The sequence below is a fragment of the Aristolochia californica genome, unplaced genomic scaffold, assembly GCF_029961685.1.
Source record: "Aristolochia californica isolate CCGP_79_NKW_82.1479 unplaced genomic scaffold, dmAriCali1.0.hap1 SCAF_2, whole genome shotgun sequence".
Classification (NCBI taxonomy): Eukaryota; Viridiplantae; Streptophyta; class Magnoliopsida; order Piperales; family Aristolochiaceae; genus Aristolochia; species Aristolochia californica.
In genome coordinates this window covers 49,266,647-49,284,741 of record NW_027181881.1, presented here as the reverse complement: position 1 = coordinate 49,284,741, position 18,095 = coordinate 49,266,647, and the positions used below count along the sequence as shown (strand labels likewise).

The 18,095-nt window shown below is 40.4% G+C and overlaps 1 protein-coding gene across 1 annotated transcript in view; it reads right to left on the bottom strand.

Moving 5' to 3' along the window:
• The window catches only part of LOC137956867 (1,4-alpha-glucan-branching enzyme 2-2, chloroplastic/amyloplastic-like), a 76,692-nt gene that overhangs the window by 38,260 nt on the left and 20,337 nt on the right, over positions 1 to 18,095 (bottom strand). The window contains exons 5-6 of the mRNA XM_068804520.1: positions 8,873 to 8,915; positions 8,484 to 8,543 (exon numbers count right to left, since the gene is read on the bottom strand). Of these exons, the coding sequence (XP_068660621.1) occupies positions 8,484 to 8,543; positions 8,873 to 8,915 (103 nt within the window). The remainder of the gene's footprint in view (positions 1 to 8,483; positions 8,544 to 8,872; positions 8,916 to 18,095) is intronic.

The following is an 18,095-nucleotide window of genomic DNA, read 5'->3' as shown; positions in this document are numbered from 1 at the left end:
GGGAGACTCCACGACTGATCACTCCATGAATCACCCACAAAGCAAGAGAGGTCGCTAGCCACCCTATGCAGCCCCGAGAAGTCCTCGGAGAGGGATCGGGGGCCACACCATTCATCCGACCAGAAGAGAAGGATCCTTCCATTGCCCGTGTGAAACGAGGTACCATCTCTGAATACTAGAAGGAGCTTGAAAATTGATTTCCATATCAGGGATAGGAGGCGAGTGGTGCAACCCTTTCTCCACCAAGCACCCGCAAACTGAAGGTAGAATTTCACCATATTCCTCCATAAACTGTTATGCTTGTTGTTGAAATTCCAAATCCATTTGAGCATAAGAGCTTTGTTCATTTCTCTTGTAGGCCGGATGCCCAATCCTCCCCTATTATGAGGCATCCAAATATCCTTCCAACTAACCAAATGGTATCTGAAGGCGTCTTCTGAACCTCTCCAGAGAAATCGTTGACGGATGGCATCAATTTTTTAGCAAATGGAGGCTAGACAGTGCATGAATGATAACAGATAATTTGGTAGCCCAACCAGACAAGACTTGAGGAGAGTGAGATGCCCCGCTGTTGATAAGAGTTTACCCCTCCAAGTGGCTAGCCTCTTTTCAAATTTCTCAATGAGGGGGAACCATAATGACGGCGAAGGCCAAGAATCAAAAAGTGGGAGCCCAAGATAAGTAGCTGGCATATTTCCCACAGAGCATCCCAAGTAGTCCGCCATATCCTAAAGCCCAGATGGATCAATGTGGTAGCCAAGAAAAGTGATTTTTCCCTAGTTTATGTTATGACCGGAAACCAATTCAAATAATCCCAGAACAACATGCAATTTTCTGATCTAGTCCATAGTACCAACTCCGAAGCAAATAGTATCAACCACAAACTGGAGAATCGGAATATCAAAGGTTGTGCAATCTGTCATGGGGAGGAGCCATCCCATGTTCTTGGCAGAGTAGATCAAGGAGGATAGATATTCTACTACCATGTTGAAGAGCAAGGGGGAGAGGGGGGTCTCCCTATCTGATTCCCCTAGATCCCTTAAAGTACCAACAAATTGTTCCGTTGAGAAGGACGGAGTAGCCTGCAGAGGAGATGCAACTTTGGATCCAGAAGCAACATTTTTCCCCGAACCCCATCTTCCCCAGGAGGGTGTCCAGAAACTTCTAGTTAACTCTGTCAAATGTCTTTTCAAAGTCAAGCTTAAGGATGAATCTGGGGAGCTTTCGGACCTTGAAATGGTGACTAAGTACATGACATGCCATGGCCAAATCAAGAATGTTTTTTCCCTTAATAACAGCACTCAGACCATGGTGAATGGTAATAGGGAGGACTGCCCTGAGTCAACTAGCAAGGAGGCACACAATCACCTTATATGCACTGGTGGGGAGACTAATCGGCCAGAAGTCGGATGGGAGCTCTGCCCCATCTTTTTTAGGGATGAGGGCGATGAAAGAGGCTCCAATACTTCTATATTTTATGTCATGCAGATAAAAGGAGCGGGCCATGCCGGAAATATCGTCTTTGACGACGGGCCAGCAACGGCGATAAAATTCCCGTTGAATCCATCAAGGCCCAGAGCGCGATCCTGAGGAAGATCAAGGGCTGCAATTTCAATTTCCCGACTAGAGAAGAGGAGCTCGATGAGGCTAGCTGCAGCTGATGGAATAACCTAGAGGTTAACCCTTTGGAAGAAGGGGCAGAATGGCTGGTGATCAGCGTATAAATCTGCAAAAAAAATTACCAGTGAGTCAGAAATAAGGATTCGGTCCGAGGTTGTCTCACCTTTGACGTTGAGCATGGCAATGCGGTTGGCCCTTCTTCGTGCAGAGGCGACTGCATGGAAGAATTTAGTATTAGCCTCCCCATCGGAGAGTCATTTGAATCTTGCACATTACTTCCAGTGCACTAACTCGTTGTGGGCAAAGAACTGCAATTGCCCTTGAAGGGCATACCTCTGAGAGACTTCCGGAGAAGAGAGACCTCTAGATTCCTCCTTAGAGTCGAGAGCGGTTATCTAAGCAAGGGCATTGGCTCTCACAGCCAAGGAAGAGGCCCAGGACCGCAACAACGACTCCAACATCTTGAGCTTGAATGAGAAGGTCCACCCGCTCGGGCCAGCAACGGTCATGTTCTTCCAAAAGGATTTGAGAGATAGATCAAAAGAGGGTTCCGCCATCCAATTATTGTTGAATCTGAAAGAAAAGGGGGGGGGGTGCAACTTCCAAAATGGGTATCAACCATAATCGGCCAATGATCAAAGACAACTCGATTGAGCACTTTGTTGGAGACATTGTTGTAGATCTGAAGCCAATCATTGCTGGCTAAGAATCAGTCTAGCTTTGAGAGGACAGGGGGTTGCCTGCCATTTGACCAAGTGAAGGTCTTCCCAGATAGGGTAATCTCATCCAGGTCCTAGCTGCCAATAAAGTCAGCAAATAGCCTCATGGAGGTTGTGATTCTCCGGGATGACAAGGATTTCTCATGGCAGAAGCGAGTAACATTGAAGTCGCCCACAAGCATCAGAGGAATAGGCCACATCTGACAAGTCCTCAATAGATCCTCCCAAAATAGGTGGTGCTCATGGTGTCTGGTAGGGTCGTAGACACTGACTAGGCACCAAATGTTCCCCAAACCTTCGTCTCGCAGCTTGATGCCAAGGGAGTGAGAGCCACAACAACAATCAAGCACCTCAGTAGTACTGGTGTCCCACATCAGTAGGATACCGCCAGTCAATCCCATTGCATCCACTGAAGCCCAACCAAGCTCCTTTAGGTGCCACAACTCGCGGATGTATCTAATAAATCTACACAATTTGACATTTATAGAAGACACTGAGAATGAGAAAGTATCACCAAAACTAGCTTACTATTTCATGGAGTATGCTAGCAGCCAATAGATATAATATGTTTTCATTGTTGACACTGTCGAATGCAACCCATGATTGTATGATACACAGACACAATAAAAGTATGGGTTAAAGACTAACAACTGATGATCCAGAGACATTACAATAGCTTTAAGAGGGTGGAGGGGAGGACAACTCCGTGGGTTTCCTCATGCAAAAGTGAGATCCCACTTCTATTTCTTGCTAAGCTTTAATAATAATATTGTCTAAGAATAGTATGCCCATGGTTTCAACAATTTCCATTACCCATATTAGGAAATAGAAACACGTCAAGTGGCTGTGCTTGAAACTCCAACACCTAAGAAGGTTATCTTTGAAAATTACCCTATAATTTTTATATAAATTATATATCAAATGTACTTTCTTAGTATTACAAACAATGTACACTGCCTTAACCTAGAAGCTAGAGTTGAATATCAAACACAAGCAAACATCGAACAAACTAAGAAACATGTGGAGCTTAAGTGAAAGAATAGAAACTTTCATGACAAGGTGTTTTGAGAGTACCCATTTCATGCCAAAGAGTTAACCATATGGTTAAGCCTCAGGGGAGTGTCAACCAGACAGTCAAAGATCTACAAAATGCCATAATCTTGTAAAAGTCTGAAGTAATCGCCAAGGATATGTATTCATCATTCCTTTGCTTCAATCTGCTAACGACACAAACATATTCGGGTGTGGCACCTTAGAGGAGGTGAAGCATCTCACTTTCCTCAAAATCCTCCCTGGTGGGCATCCCTAATTACTACATTTCCTTCCTCAAATACCCTGCTGCCATCAGAAATCAAATCGACACCCTTAAGAAAAATTTCCTCCGGAAGGGCTCAAGCAACAGCTTCGAGTATCACCTCATCAATTGGACTGAGGTCTGCCGCCCCATAGATCTCGGCAGCCTAAACATACATCTAACCGGAAACATGAACAGTGCCTTACTTATCAAATGTTTCCAGAAATTCAATACTCCTACCCCAATCTGGCATCCCATGATTGTCGCCAAGATCAACTGGTCCCAATGCTGGTGGAACTCTGGGGGATGAGGCAGAAATTATCTCCACGGTGGCGATACTTTTACCCCCTACTCAGTATCTTTGAAGCAGAGATTCAATTCTTCGCTGGCTCTGGCACGTCCTCTGTTTTTGGTTCGACTGGTGGTGTGGCTTGGGTCCTTTCTGCACAACAAATGCCCCCCTTCTCCAGGTCAGTAAGAACCAATTTGCCTTGGTGGTCGACTCCTGGATTCCGATGAACTGCTGGAACTTCAACTTCAGAAGGGCGCTGGCTGATGATGAAGCTTTGCTTGTCACCATGCTCCTCTTTGACCTTGAATTCATCAAAATCCGAGACAACCATATGGATGAAATCATCTGGAAACTAGAAAGCAATGGTCTTTTCTCGATGGCCTCAAGCCTACAAGCTTATTCTTGGCTGGTTCGACAGCACCCCTAAGCACAAAGTTGCTTTGGCCTAGAAGATTTCAGCCCCTCCCAAAATTCAATTCTGGTGCGCCATGCTAAAAAAAAATCCTAATTGTTGACAATCTTCGTAGGCGTGGAAACAACTCTCCCTGTAGCCTATGCCCCCTCTGCAATTCCAGTGATGAAACAGTGCCACACCTTCTTCTCCATTGTCCATACTCTTCGCGAGTTTGGAGCAGCATCCTCAGTTGCATTGGCCTTCAATTTTGCCTCCAGGTACACTCACCAGCATCAACAATTTCATCTTGGAGAATACCTCTGCCTAAGCTTGGGAGAATCCTCCTTTCAGCTTGTCTCCCCCACATTCCTTGGCTCTCTGAAAGGAGCGCAATAACCAAAGATCCAACCAAAAATGCTGCAATACTGAGGAAGTCTCTCACAGCATAGTTGGTCACGTATCTGCCTGCCTCCATTCTTTGAAAGAATTCGCTTGCCTCTTGGGTTTCCCCCTTTCGCACCAACTGGAAAGTTGTAACCAACATGTCTGCTTCTCCACACTCTCCACCCATCATGGCCTAGACCCCTCCTTCCCCCGGTTTTATCAAGCTGAACTTTGATGGGAGCGCTAGGGCCAATCCGGGGGCTGCTGGATCTGGGTGAATCTTTCAGGATTCAAACAGCAACATTCTCAGTTCCCATGCCGGTCCCATGGGGATGACTGACTCTACTTCAGCGGAGCTCCTTGCTCTTCTCCATGGCCTTATCATTTTTTGGAACCACCTTTGTAGACCCTTAATCGTTGAGGGAGACTCTTAAGTGATCATCAGCTAGTGCACTTCCTTTACCACAGATTTCTGATATTATTCCTCTATTACATTGTACTTGGGTGCATGTGCCTCGATCAGCTAACTCTCTAGCTGATTCCCTTGCTAAGAGAGGCTCCTCCCTCCAATCCCTTGTTGTAAACGGAGGGTCCCTCTAGTGAGGTTGTGTTTTCTTTCTTTCTTTGCAATAAATCTCACTTTTTGTCAAAAAAAGGAGATGCTTTCGTCCCGAATGCGATCACGGTTACTGAATCCACATCAGTGTCACCCTTAGAGCCGCAACTAAATATACCTGATATGTTGGCTTAAGAATGGGCTCTCCCAATCCTCACTTGTAGTGGGGAATTCCTCTTCTTGTATCAAATGACTTGTTAATAAAACCTAAAAACTATTTCAAAAAAAAAAAAAAAACAAATCAAGGCCTCAAAAAAATTGTTCTGGTAGATTCTGAGAGTTTATTGAATAAAAGTAAACATACAAGTCATGTTTAGGGATCGTCTCCATGGCAAGTTAATCATTGAAGGCGACTCAAAGACTGTTATTAGTTGGTGTTCCAAAGACAGCTCCCCCCAACCCCCCCCTTGGCGCCACTGGTCCATCACGGATAATATTACTGATATTGTATCTTCTATTGATTGTAATTGGAATCTCATTCCTAGATCAACCAACTCTTTGGCTGATAAATTGGCAAAATTCGGAACTTCCCAGCAATCTCTCATTGTTTGGGAAGGCTTCACTCCTTTGTAAATTGCTCTTTTGAGCTTTTGTCTTAATAAAAATCAGCATCATTTCAAAAAAAAAAAAAAAAAGTGTAAACATACAAGTCATAAACGAAAACTTTCTCAAACCACTTTTCAGAAAAAAACAAAAAATGAAAAATATGCTTCAGTATTTTGTTAACAATAGCAACTACTAGAACAGTGCCCTTTTGCTCAAATGGATCTGGAACTTCAACATCAAGCATAACAACCTATGGGGTGATATGGTCAGGTTCTATCTTCAACCTTCGGCTGCCTGGTGGAGGGAGGATGGCGCTACTCAGCTCCTATCCCCGATATGGAAATCAATTCAAAAGTTCCTCCCAATATTCAGAGATGCAACTTCCTTTCACACAGGCAATGGAAGGACCCTCCTCTTTTGGTCAGATGAATGGTGTGGCCCCCGCCCCCTCCGAGGATTTCCCGAGGCTCTCTAGGGTAGCGAGGGACCTCTCTTGCTCAGTGGCTGATTCTTGGAGAGATCGCTCATGAAGTCTTACGTTTCGCCAGGGATTAAATGATGAGGAAACTACGGTGTTTTTCTCTCTCCTCTCCAGACTCAACAATACTACTATTCGTGAGCATGCAGTTGATAAACTGACATGGAAGCCCAGCATTAATGGCCGATTCAAAGTTGCATCCCCCTACTCTCACATTAGAAAACAAGATTACAGCATGCATGAGCACAAGCCAAACCTGGCATGGAAGCTCTCAGCACCTAATAAAATCAAATTCTTCATGTAGACAGCCATCAGGGAACAAATCTTCACCTCTGACAACCTCCATAAAAGAGGTTACACCGCCCCCGATCGCACTTGTCCCCTTTGTGGTGTGTGCGACGAGACAGTCCAGCATGTTCTCTTACATTGAGACTTTTCATGGCAAGTCTGGATGAAGATATTTCAGAAGATTGGTCTCCAAATGGGGCTACATCAAGACCTTTTCAGCACCTTTGAGATGGTTATGGGGATACGCTTTCCTAAGCTGGGTAAGATAATTCTCTTGGCATGCCTTGCACATGTCCCATGGTGTATATGGCTAGAGCGAAACAACCGGAGATTCAACTCCAAGGCTAGCAACCCCGATAATATAGCTTCTCAGGCAGTGGGCCTTATCTCGAGCTGGATACATTCTAGGAAGGAGTTTGCTTCTCTATCGGGCGTCTCCATTCGAGAAAATTAGGGTTTGATAGTGCACATGGCAAGCCCCCGTAGGAATCCAGTTATCGCCACTTGGGATCCTCCCCCTTACGACTGCATCAAACTCAATTTTGATGGAAGTGCTTTAGGTTGTCCTGGGTCGACTGGAGCTGGTAGTATTTTCATAGACAGCAGTGTAGGGCCGGTGGGTATTGCTGACTCAAATACTGCTGAAGTGAGTGCTCTTTTATTCGGCCTCCAAATCTTTAAAGAGCGGCTCCATGGCAAACTGATTATTGAAGCGATTCAAAGACTGTCATCAGCTGGTGTTCAAAAGAAAGCTCCCCTCCTTGGCGCCACTGGCCAATCACTGATTGTATTGCTGACATTATGTCATCCATTCATTGTAATTTGAACCTCGCTCCTAGATCAGCCAATTCTTTAGCTGATAAATTGGTTAAATTTGGAACCTCCCAACAATCTCTTATTGTTTGGGAAGGCTTCCCCTCGTGTAATCTGCTCTTTTGAGCTCTCATAATAAAATTCAGCATCATTTAAAAAAAAAAAAAAATAGCAACTACTATAATAGGGTAGATGAGACTAACCAAAAAAATTGAAGACACTAAAAATAAGATACTTACCTGCTTCTTCCTTTTCCTCCAAATGTCTATCCATAGTATCTTTTGTTAAGTTGTGGAGCCTAATCAACGCCTTACGCTGAGTCGGTACGCGGATCATTAACTGTTGTGTCATTAAGGGCGGTTTGGGGATTTCACACTTGTATTGTGGTTGCCCTAGTTTTCTGTTTATATTTGGGGTGTCACTATTAGGGTTTTAACGGAGAAGGATCTTGAGTTGCGGTCCGAGAGAGGCTAGAGAAAAACACTTGTAAGTGTATGCGATTTCTCTTGTAAACTATTTCATCTTCATAGTGGATTATTGCAGCGACGAAAGACAGGACATAGTCTCACCTTGAGGCGAACATGTATAAATCTTGTTGTATTTTTTTCGTGCTTTATTTTTTCTTCTTTTGCGATTATTACTATTGCTCTCGTTAGTTTGGAATTAGGGCGTTTAATTCCTAACATCTTCTATATGCTTTGCATTACTCCTAAATTCAGACCAAACATACCTGGATGAACTTATTGCCAGGTATGTTGATCTGGATCTACATTATCCAGCTCAGATTGGACTAGTTAACTTCCAAGCACTTCTTGAAGGCTTAGACTAATGACAACTACTTTGAGAGAAGATGGATTTCCATATAGTGACTACGAGATAACATAAAGAGCATTGACAAAACTTGGAATCATATAGTGTTGCCTCTTGATAATGTGACGTGTGAGAACACATGCACTTAATTTTGGGCCTCATGAGATGCAGCTTTAACGGGTTGCATGCATTATCACTAAAAAATAAGAAAAGAATGAATATGGCATACTCGTGTCATAATATCAGCATTGGGGTTCCAATTGTTGAAATCACCAATCAATGATGCAGACTGGAAAAAAAAGAAGAAGCAGTAATTAGATGCAGAAAAACAACATAAATAAACAAAATTTCAGGATGTAACATAAAATGTGATATGCTACTTCATAAAGTATACATATAGACACACACACATAAAGATATTAAAAGCACTTTGCTTTTTTATAGTGCACTTTGCTTCTTTGAATAAAATTAGCAATTTCTCAAAAAAAAAAAAAAAGCAAAACCGATGATCTGTTCAGAGTTGTGCTCAATAGATAGGACTAGCTCAAATGGAAAAGAATAGAGTACAAGGTCATGCTAAGAAAGTTCAATATTTATCAGAACATTAGGAAAACAGACCTTTGCGCCAGGTGCCCACTCCCTATAAGTAACCCCACTCTCACTGGGAAAAAAAAAAATGAATGTAAGAAAGATAAAACAAATAAATGAGAAAGAATCTACCTTGTCATACAATCCCGCCATGCTTAGCTTATATGTACAGAAGGAAGGATCCTACTAATTGTAAAGCAGATAAATGCAAGTAAATTTTACACAAACAGGACTCAGAAACAGCTTTAGTAGTGGTGTCTCATAATGGTCAAATATGGTATGCGGCAATGTGTACTAAGCAAGCCCATCAAAGAATGAAGACTTGTCTGTTTGAAGCAAGCTCCCCCTTTTTTAGGGAAAGTGCAATCAAGTTTTAATTCATATATGTTTTCATTGTTTGGAAAAGTGCAATAAAGCCAGAGAAATTTTACATTTGTCATATCACAGAGAAATATTTCTCATATCTAATAGATCTCTGGGTTTTTATGAAATAAATTATTTTATCTTTTGAGATAGAGCATGAAGAAATAGTTTGGTTGGATTTCATAATACAAAATCATAGAAAGATTTTTTAACGCAGCTGCCATGTGGCTCAGAAAGTGCTTCACAGAAACAGATTATTGATCTCAATTTAGAAAAAAAGAATGAGTCCTTAACTAGGAAAAGAAAAAGAACAAACAATTGCTGAGCCAGTCATCATGATGGAAGATAGGTTTGTCCCTCCAACCATCACTGCAAAGGTTGAGCTTGAAAGTACAATCTTATTGCTGTAATCTAATTTGTAGCCATATAAAAGCACATTTAATATGCTAGTGTTTGGAAAGTCACACTGTTCTTTTCTCATTTTTTTGGGGGCCCTACAAACCTAGCAGACCGGTCTTTTAAGTGCGGAAAGCCAAGTACCTAACCCATGTGGACGGCAGACGGAACCTAACCCAGGTGGACCGGAACCACCTAGCTCTAACACCCACCGTTCCCGTTCCCTACCGCTTCCGCCGGGATTCGAATGCGGAACGTGGTGCCCAGTTCTGATACCATGTCAAACGCCTAATCAATATAACCTAACAGACCGGTCTTTTAAGTGCGGAAAGCCAAGTACCTAACCCATGTAGACCAGGGGCGGACAGAACCTAACCCAGGTGGATTGGAACCACCTAGCTCTCACAAGGGGGGAGGGAGGGAGGGAGCGATGCATATATAGTCTGTAAAAGTGAGAAATTTAGGGTTTTGGAGAGAGTGAGTGAAAAAGAGAAAAGAGGAAAGAAATTAAAGCGCTTGAAAGGCTCTTCTTAGGGGTCAAGTCGACCCCCAATCTTTTTATAATACTTCTGAAATTAAATTACACAAATACCCCTTAACACTTAAAAACACTTAAACCCTTATATCTCCCAACATACTTGTTCAAATTACATGAAAATAGGACAAGAGACAAAACTAAACACAGAGAATAAGTTAAAGTAGCTGTTGGACCTTATAGTGAGTGTAAAATGATGATATTACCCTTCAATAGATTTTCTAATGCTCCCCCTCAAGCTAGAGCATAGGCCCACCATGCTCCAAAATACCCCGAACTCACGTCCGCCTAGTGCTTTAGTAAACATATCTCTAATTTGATCATCGGACCTCACATAGGGAGTCACAACCTCATTTTTCATCACAGCATCTCGAATGAATAAAGTGACAATCTACTTCAATATGTTTAGTCCTTTCATGGAATACTAGGTTTCTTGCAATGAATATGGCAGTCTGATTGTCACAGTACATGGTCATAGATTCCTCCTATTATAGGTTCAATTCTCTGACCATAGATTTTTACCCATATTAACTCACTGACCGTAAGATCCATGGCTCTAAACTCAGCTTCAGCACTAGAATGAGCTATAATATTATGTTTCTTGTTCTTCCAACTTATCAGATTACCTCCTAGAAAGACACAATAACCTGTGGTAAACTTCCGATCAAGCTTAGATCCGGTATAATCAACATCTAAGAAAGCCTCTATCTTCATGTGACTATGAGATTTAAAAAATAGTTCTTTTCCGGGTGGGCCTTTCAGATATCTCAAAATCTGTTGGGCAACTTCTAAATGAACCTTATGAGGGCACTCCATGAACTAACTAACAACACTGATAGCAAAGGATATGTTAGGACGAGTTACGATAACAGATATGAGTTTTACAACTAACCGACAATACAATGTCTTATCACAAAGTTCATCACTTTGTCCATCATGAACGTCATGTTCAACCTCCATAGAAGTCTCAACAATCCATACTCGTGTGGCATGTCTGCGACATAACTTAATGCTTACAATGATTCTCTAACCGCTTGTAATGATCGCTTAACGCACTCTAGATCCTCTTTACAGCCTCATTCAATAAATAAAGCCAAGGCTAGAGCCTATATTCTGCCAATGCAAGGCCAGCGTAAAAGGGGTGGAACGTCAAAAAAAATGATGGCTGGGCAGGCCTATGGTACGGGGAATTCAGCCAAAATATGGACACCCGAAGGGCCCGGCATGCACAATCCCATCCTATCCGAGTCTGAGTTTACCCCATCATTGCAATTCAAACAACTTAGATCCAATTGTGGAGGGCCAACAAAGGACCAGTGGAAGGCTCTTTTGGACCAGAAGGAGCAAAGAATCAACCCAGAGGATGATGTGGTGGAGTACGCTCAAGCCAGAGGAATTGACAAGGGGACGAATTGGATCCCATGAAGGTGGAGTACGCTCAAGGCAGTTCAATGGAAAGATTCTCTCCGTTTTTAAGTAGTTGATCTGAGCAAGGCATATTAACTCTTGAGTCAGTACCAGACTTGCCTTGCTTCTAGCTATTCAATACCCAGAAAGTATTTTAGTGACCCTAGGTATTAGTCTGGAATTGCGTTGCTAAATATGCTTTTACCTCCTCAATGTCTATCACACCACTGCCAGATAATATAATACCATCTACATGTATTAGTAATACCACAATACCAGACAATCTCCTTATGATAAAGAGTGGTCACAGTGACTCTTGACGAATCTAATAGACATGACCACTTGACTAAATTTCTCAAACCATGCCCGAGGATTTTGTTTGAGACCGTATATTGCTTCTTTGAGTTGGCATATTTTATTAGTCTCCCTCTGAGCAACATACCCAAGAAGTTTTTTTGATGAATAGATGAATATATTAAAAACCGAGAGAAGAATACAAACCCAAGAAGTTGCTCCAGATAGACTTCTTCAGCCAAGTCTTGTTAACTATGACAAACATCAAATTCTAAACCGAAGATAGACAGACAACAAGAGAAAAGGTCTCAAACGCATCAATCCTAAATGTTTGTGTGTAGCCCTTGGCTATCAATCTAGTCTTGAACCATTCAATAGATCCATCCAACTTATACTTCGCTGTATATACCCATCTACGGCCCACAACTCTAGCACCAGCGGACATGTCACACAACTGCTAGGAGCCCCTATATAGTAGTGCCTTCATCTCAACATCCATAGTTGTCTTCCACTGAGGAAAAGAAAGTCAACCTGCACAGATGAAGGAATAGTACAAGAGAACAAGAACAAGGCAAATTGTTTGTACCAATCAAAGAGGGAATCAAATGACAAAAAGTGAGACAAAGGATGAGTACCTTTTTCTAACACCTTTTAGAAGGGCGATGGGCAGATGTAGATCAATTATCTTAAGATCAATAGACAAGGAGGTAACAACTTTATCTTGAGTCACTTTCCTTCTGTGATTGTTGAATTTATGGAAAAGTGAAATACTTCATTGACATCAATAACTTGTTGTAATCAGAGTACATGAACCTCTATTTATAGTAGAGGAGGATGTAGAGTCCTTATACAACTTATCATTCAATCCTAATTACATTACAACTCTTAACTCTTCAATTTAAGTAAGTCTAAATTAAGTAAGTCTATCTAAACAACTAGAAGACTAACTTGAGTAGAACTAGGAGTCCTTGATCTTCCAATTGATGTGATAAGGATGCCAACTCATGGTAATCATTGTGGGTCCTACTTCTTATGGGTTCGGGCCCATCTTGTGGGTCTTCCTTGGTCATGTGGCCCATCTTATAATAATCTTACATATGTGGGCCTTCCTTGGTCGTTTGGGCTTGATCTTATCTTCCAACAGTGATATACCTATAGGGGGTTCTCTACAGTAACATAAAAATTGGACTAAGAATTTCCTCCACACGAATGGGGACAACAACCTCAGGAATAGAAAAATGGGTGGATATACATCTATGGAAGATGCAAAAAAGAAAGGAGTATCCTCTAAAAATGTCACATCTGAAGTTAGAAGACGGGCATGCATTTATATCTTTTCTGTGTGTGAGACTATCCCAAGAAAATACAGTTGACAGCCCAAGGGCCCAATTTGTCCCTAGAAGTACCAAAGACATGTGCAAAACAAATGCAACCAAAAACATGAGAGAACGAAAATAAGGTGACTAATGGTATTAACACTTGTATAGCAATTTTACCACCAATAACTGAGGAAGGCATTCGGTTAATGAGGAAACAAGCAACGAGAACAACAACACCCCAATTCAATTTCGGTACATTCATATGGAGAAGTATGGAAAGAGGCACTTCTAAAAGATCACGATTTTTACGTTTAGTAACACCATTTGTTGTGGTGTAAAATATTAGTAGTGTATACTACCATGACCTTGACAAAATAAATCAAACTTTGATTCATAAACTCCAAACCATTATCAGTGTGAAGTACATGAATAGAGGTATCAAACTGATTCTTTATTTCATTATAAAAAAGTTTGAACACATCAAATACTTCATATCTCTCCCATAGAAGATACACCCAAGTACATCGACTGAAATGATCAAAAAATGAAAGAAAATATGTATAACCAAAACTACTAGGCACTAGAAAGGCCCCCCAAACATAAGAATGAATTACATCAAACGAGCGACTGCTTCGGGATTGAGTTGGAGGAAAGGATCTTCGGTGATGCTTGCTCAACTAACATAAGTCACACTGAAAGGATAGATTTGAAGGAAATACAGGAAACAACTGAATCAACTTTGCAGGAGAAGGATGACCTAACCGAAGATGCCACTATAGAGGTGAAATATCTTGTGAGTGACTCCCCACGTAATATAAGCCGCTTCTCTCATGCGCAGAACCAATCATCCTCATTGTAAGATCCTTAAAAACATAGTGAGAAGGACAAAAAGTTATAGAGCAATTCATTGATTTGGAAAGTTAACTTACTGACAACAAATTGAGAGAAAATTTAAGAACAAATAGGACAAATTGAGGCGACATAAAGGTAGATGGAACCAGCACACCCGTTCCTTGAATTGGAGAAATGGATCCATCGGCCAATGTGACTTGTTTAGTAGTAATTGACTCTTTTGAATAAGAAAACAAAGAGGACATACTTGGCATGTGGGTAGTGACTGCAGAGTCAAGAACCTAGGTGGAGGATTGACACACATGGAAGGTAGACGTACCTTAATTAGCTAGTGTGGCAATAGGAGTGAAAGACCGAGTCATAGATGCTAAAGAGGAGGCAGCATTCAGTTGTGCCATGCATTGAATCAACTGCTATATTTCATCAGATGCTCCAGATACTACATTCACAATAAGCTCAAGAGACACATCAATGTTCTCATGAACGAGGGAATTGGCCCAAGTGGATTTAAAGAATTTTCCAACACTTGTTAGAAAAATGGTTTGTACGGCTACAATGAGCACATTTTTTGTTCGGCCTAGTTTCACCTCTACCTTGATTATCTCTTCCTCTGCCTCTCTAACTTCCAGCTATGCTCCTAGAACACTCGTAGGAACCCTGAGTATTTAATGTTGATACAAAACCGCTACAATAGCATTTTCTGCACATAATACTCTACTATAAGTTGTGAATAATGATTGAACATCTTCTGAGGCCAATAGTTGTGCCCTAATAGCAACAAATTCTGGCACTAAACCATCCAAAAATTTTGAATGTGCACCTTTCCATTTTGTTTTCTTGTTTCCCTTTCATCCAAAGTAAATGGAGGGAAAACACTTATCCCTTGCAATATACCAACCAACTCACAATAGTATTCAGTGCCATATCTTTGACTCTCTTGAAGCTAAACAGGCTCTAATCTTTGGCATATAGTACAATGATAACGGCGAGGAAAATCTTATGTTTATTAGCTACAAAAAAGCCTCATAAGTTGATAGTCATTTTAAGAGGGTCATACTATACTATATTATATTATATTAATAATATATATATATATATATATATATTATATAAACTCTTCTTTTCTCCTTTTATCCTTAATTCCAACTTCTCATATTATCATAGCCAACCTAACCAATGTCTGTGTTTGATATGGCTCGAATATGTATGTTCTCTACATCTCAAGCCAAGTTGTCTAGTTGGACTTGAACTTGAGGAATTTTGCAAGGAAAAAATCCCACCATTCTATACTCTACATCTCAAGTAGAGTTTATTGTGAGAGACTTGTCCCACATTGGTTTGGTCTTGGAAATATCGTATATTAATTAATTCGAAAAAGGTCTCCTAACTTCGATTAGTCATTTTAGGAGTAATTAGTCCATCTTTAACAAAAGGAAAGCTCTATAAGATGTGATGTCAACATGGAATACTCCAAAAACCTCATTGCGATACAAAACATCACCTTTAACCATAACTTAAGTATCCCCCATAAAATTACAAATATGCCCCATTTACTAATGCACCTTTGAGCTAAGGACTTAAAATCATAAATAAAGACATAAATAACCCCGTCAACTAAAGACAAATAACCAATACACCCTTTTGTGCAGGAAATTAACTCCATGCACTTATTTTATTAATATCAAGATAAAAGATCTAAATATTCCATGTTAGTGAAGCTACCTCCTCAACAATAGACAAGATCTTCCAGGTTTTACTTTTGAAAGCTCATATTCTTCTTCCAGTTCTTCAAACTGTTTATGTTCCTCCTCTTTTCCTCAAGACATTTCATGCCTCATTTCTTCCTCCAAAATTAAATTTGAGACTGTATCAAGATGCTTATCAGACATCAATCAAGTCATACCACAATTCTAGTTGCCTTTATTGCACCCATCTCCTAATAATGTTTTGAATAAGTAAAAATAAAGAGTCTTAGGTCTCTCACGGTAAAGAAGTCTCATAGTGAAAGAGTTAATACAATGGAGTTTTACACGAATCTCGTGGAAAGAAATCTCCCAAAAGAGGTCTTTTAGTTCAGCTAGTCCTCTATTTATGCGGTTCCTTAATTGTCTTAGGATTTCTCTTCAAGGATTTTGTTTAGGTGTAAGTGGGACATGGTAGTTTAATTTTACCATGATTATTGTTGTTTCTCTATTATAAATAGAGGACTAATGTACTCAGTTTACAATTAATCAATGAAGAAATTTCTCTCCTAAAATCTCAACGTTGTATAAGAGTAGGGTCTGTGAATTGATCTATCAACTATCAAAGATTATGTTTATCTCTCAACCCTAACTTTCTTTTCTCTTCATCTAAAGGATTAACATTTATCATCTTTATTTTTATAGAATATTTTTTTTAGTTTGTATTCCCTAATTAATAGTCGTTATTTCCCTTCACCTCTTTATCACATTCACATTCCAAGCTTCAGCCAAGTCCAAGACCATCTTCCACCAGGAACAACAAACTTGTCAACTTGAAAACCTTTTTTTTTTTTAAGTGATCTTGAACTTGAAAACCAATTTATGAGCACCAATTCAAAAAACTCCAATTTTTTGTTCTTAACCGGTTTTGTTGTAGAATCCTTTCTCACCATAATACACATGCTATCCTATGGTCATTATCATTCACTGGCTTGAGCTCTTTCCTTATCAGCCTATCCTTTCCCACCATTGCCATCTTCTCAACCTATCTAGAAATTCCATCACTGTTGTTGGCATCACCTCCGATTCCATCGGCAATAAGACCCAGTCATTGCCTATCTCATCTATTCCTCCTTCCTCACCCGTTTCAATTATACCATTGTCTCTCACCAATTCTTCTTTGTCGACAGTTGCGTCAACCTCTTCCAGACTATTTTTCACTCCCATTAAACCAAATCATGGCCTATTTTGTAGTCAATTTTATGGTCAATTTAGATGGTTAATTTTGATGTTTGTCTCATGTTCAAGTTATTGCACTTAACTAGATATCAATCTTCCCCCTTTTTTGTGTTATCCTCGGTGTCAAATTAGTCCATTTTGTTAGTCCTCCAAAAATTCCTCTACTACCACTCCTGTCATTTTTTTTTAATCACATCAAAGAAATGCCTATTCCCACTACCTACAAATAACAAAAGTGCGCCGAACATCCAGCTGGAGTGAAGTCTTTTGTTTTTCACACAAGTGCTGATTTTTTTAGCTACACTTAAAATAATGAGTAGTCTCTTTTTCCATGCCCTAAAATTGGGTTTGTCTGCTTTTGAAATTGAGCTGAGTTTTTTTAGACTTAAACAACTTTGGCTAGTGTATGGAGTCCTGTCGTTTGGCCAGGAGTGATGTTTTCTTTTCTCATATTTGTTTTGTGCAAGGTGGGCCTTTTGGAAAAGAAAGAGGGGTCCCTAACTTGAAGGGCAGAAGTAGAAAGAGATGTAGAAGAAGGAGGTGTTGAGAAACCCACAATGAAAAAATTCCACAAGTTGTTGTAAAAGTTGTTGAATGGTGATGACCCATGTCGAGTTTTCAAAGGACATCCAAGTAAAGGGTAGAATAGAAGATGGAGAATTTTTTAAACAAAGGTGTTGAAGGTAGTTGAAAATTGAATATTAAAGACTAAGAAATCTTTCTTTGCAAGCTGAAGTTAGCAACTCCAGTTTGAGGGAGAGTGTTGAAAAAGTAAATATGAAGGAGTATGATGTGGCTCTTATGTAAAGGAGTCACACGGTGAAAGAAGTCTCCCACAAGAGATTTATTAGTTCAGCTAGTTCTCTACTTTATTTTTATTTTTATTTTTATTTTTATGTTTTTTTAAATTATGCTGAATTTTATTATGAGAGCTCAAACGAGCAGATTACAAGAGGGGAAGCTTTCCCAAACAATGAGAGATTGCTAGGAGGTTCCGAATTTAGCCAATTTATCAGCCAAAGAATTGGCTTATCCAGGAACGAGGTTCCAATTACAATGAATGGATGACACAATGTCAGCAATACAATCAATGATTAGCCAGTGGCGCCAAGGTGGGGAGCTATCTTTTGAACACCAGCTGATGATAGTCTTTGAATCACCTTCGA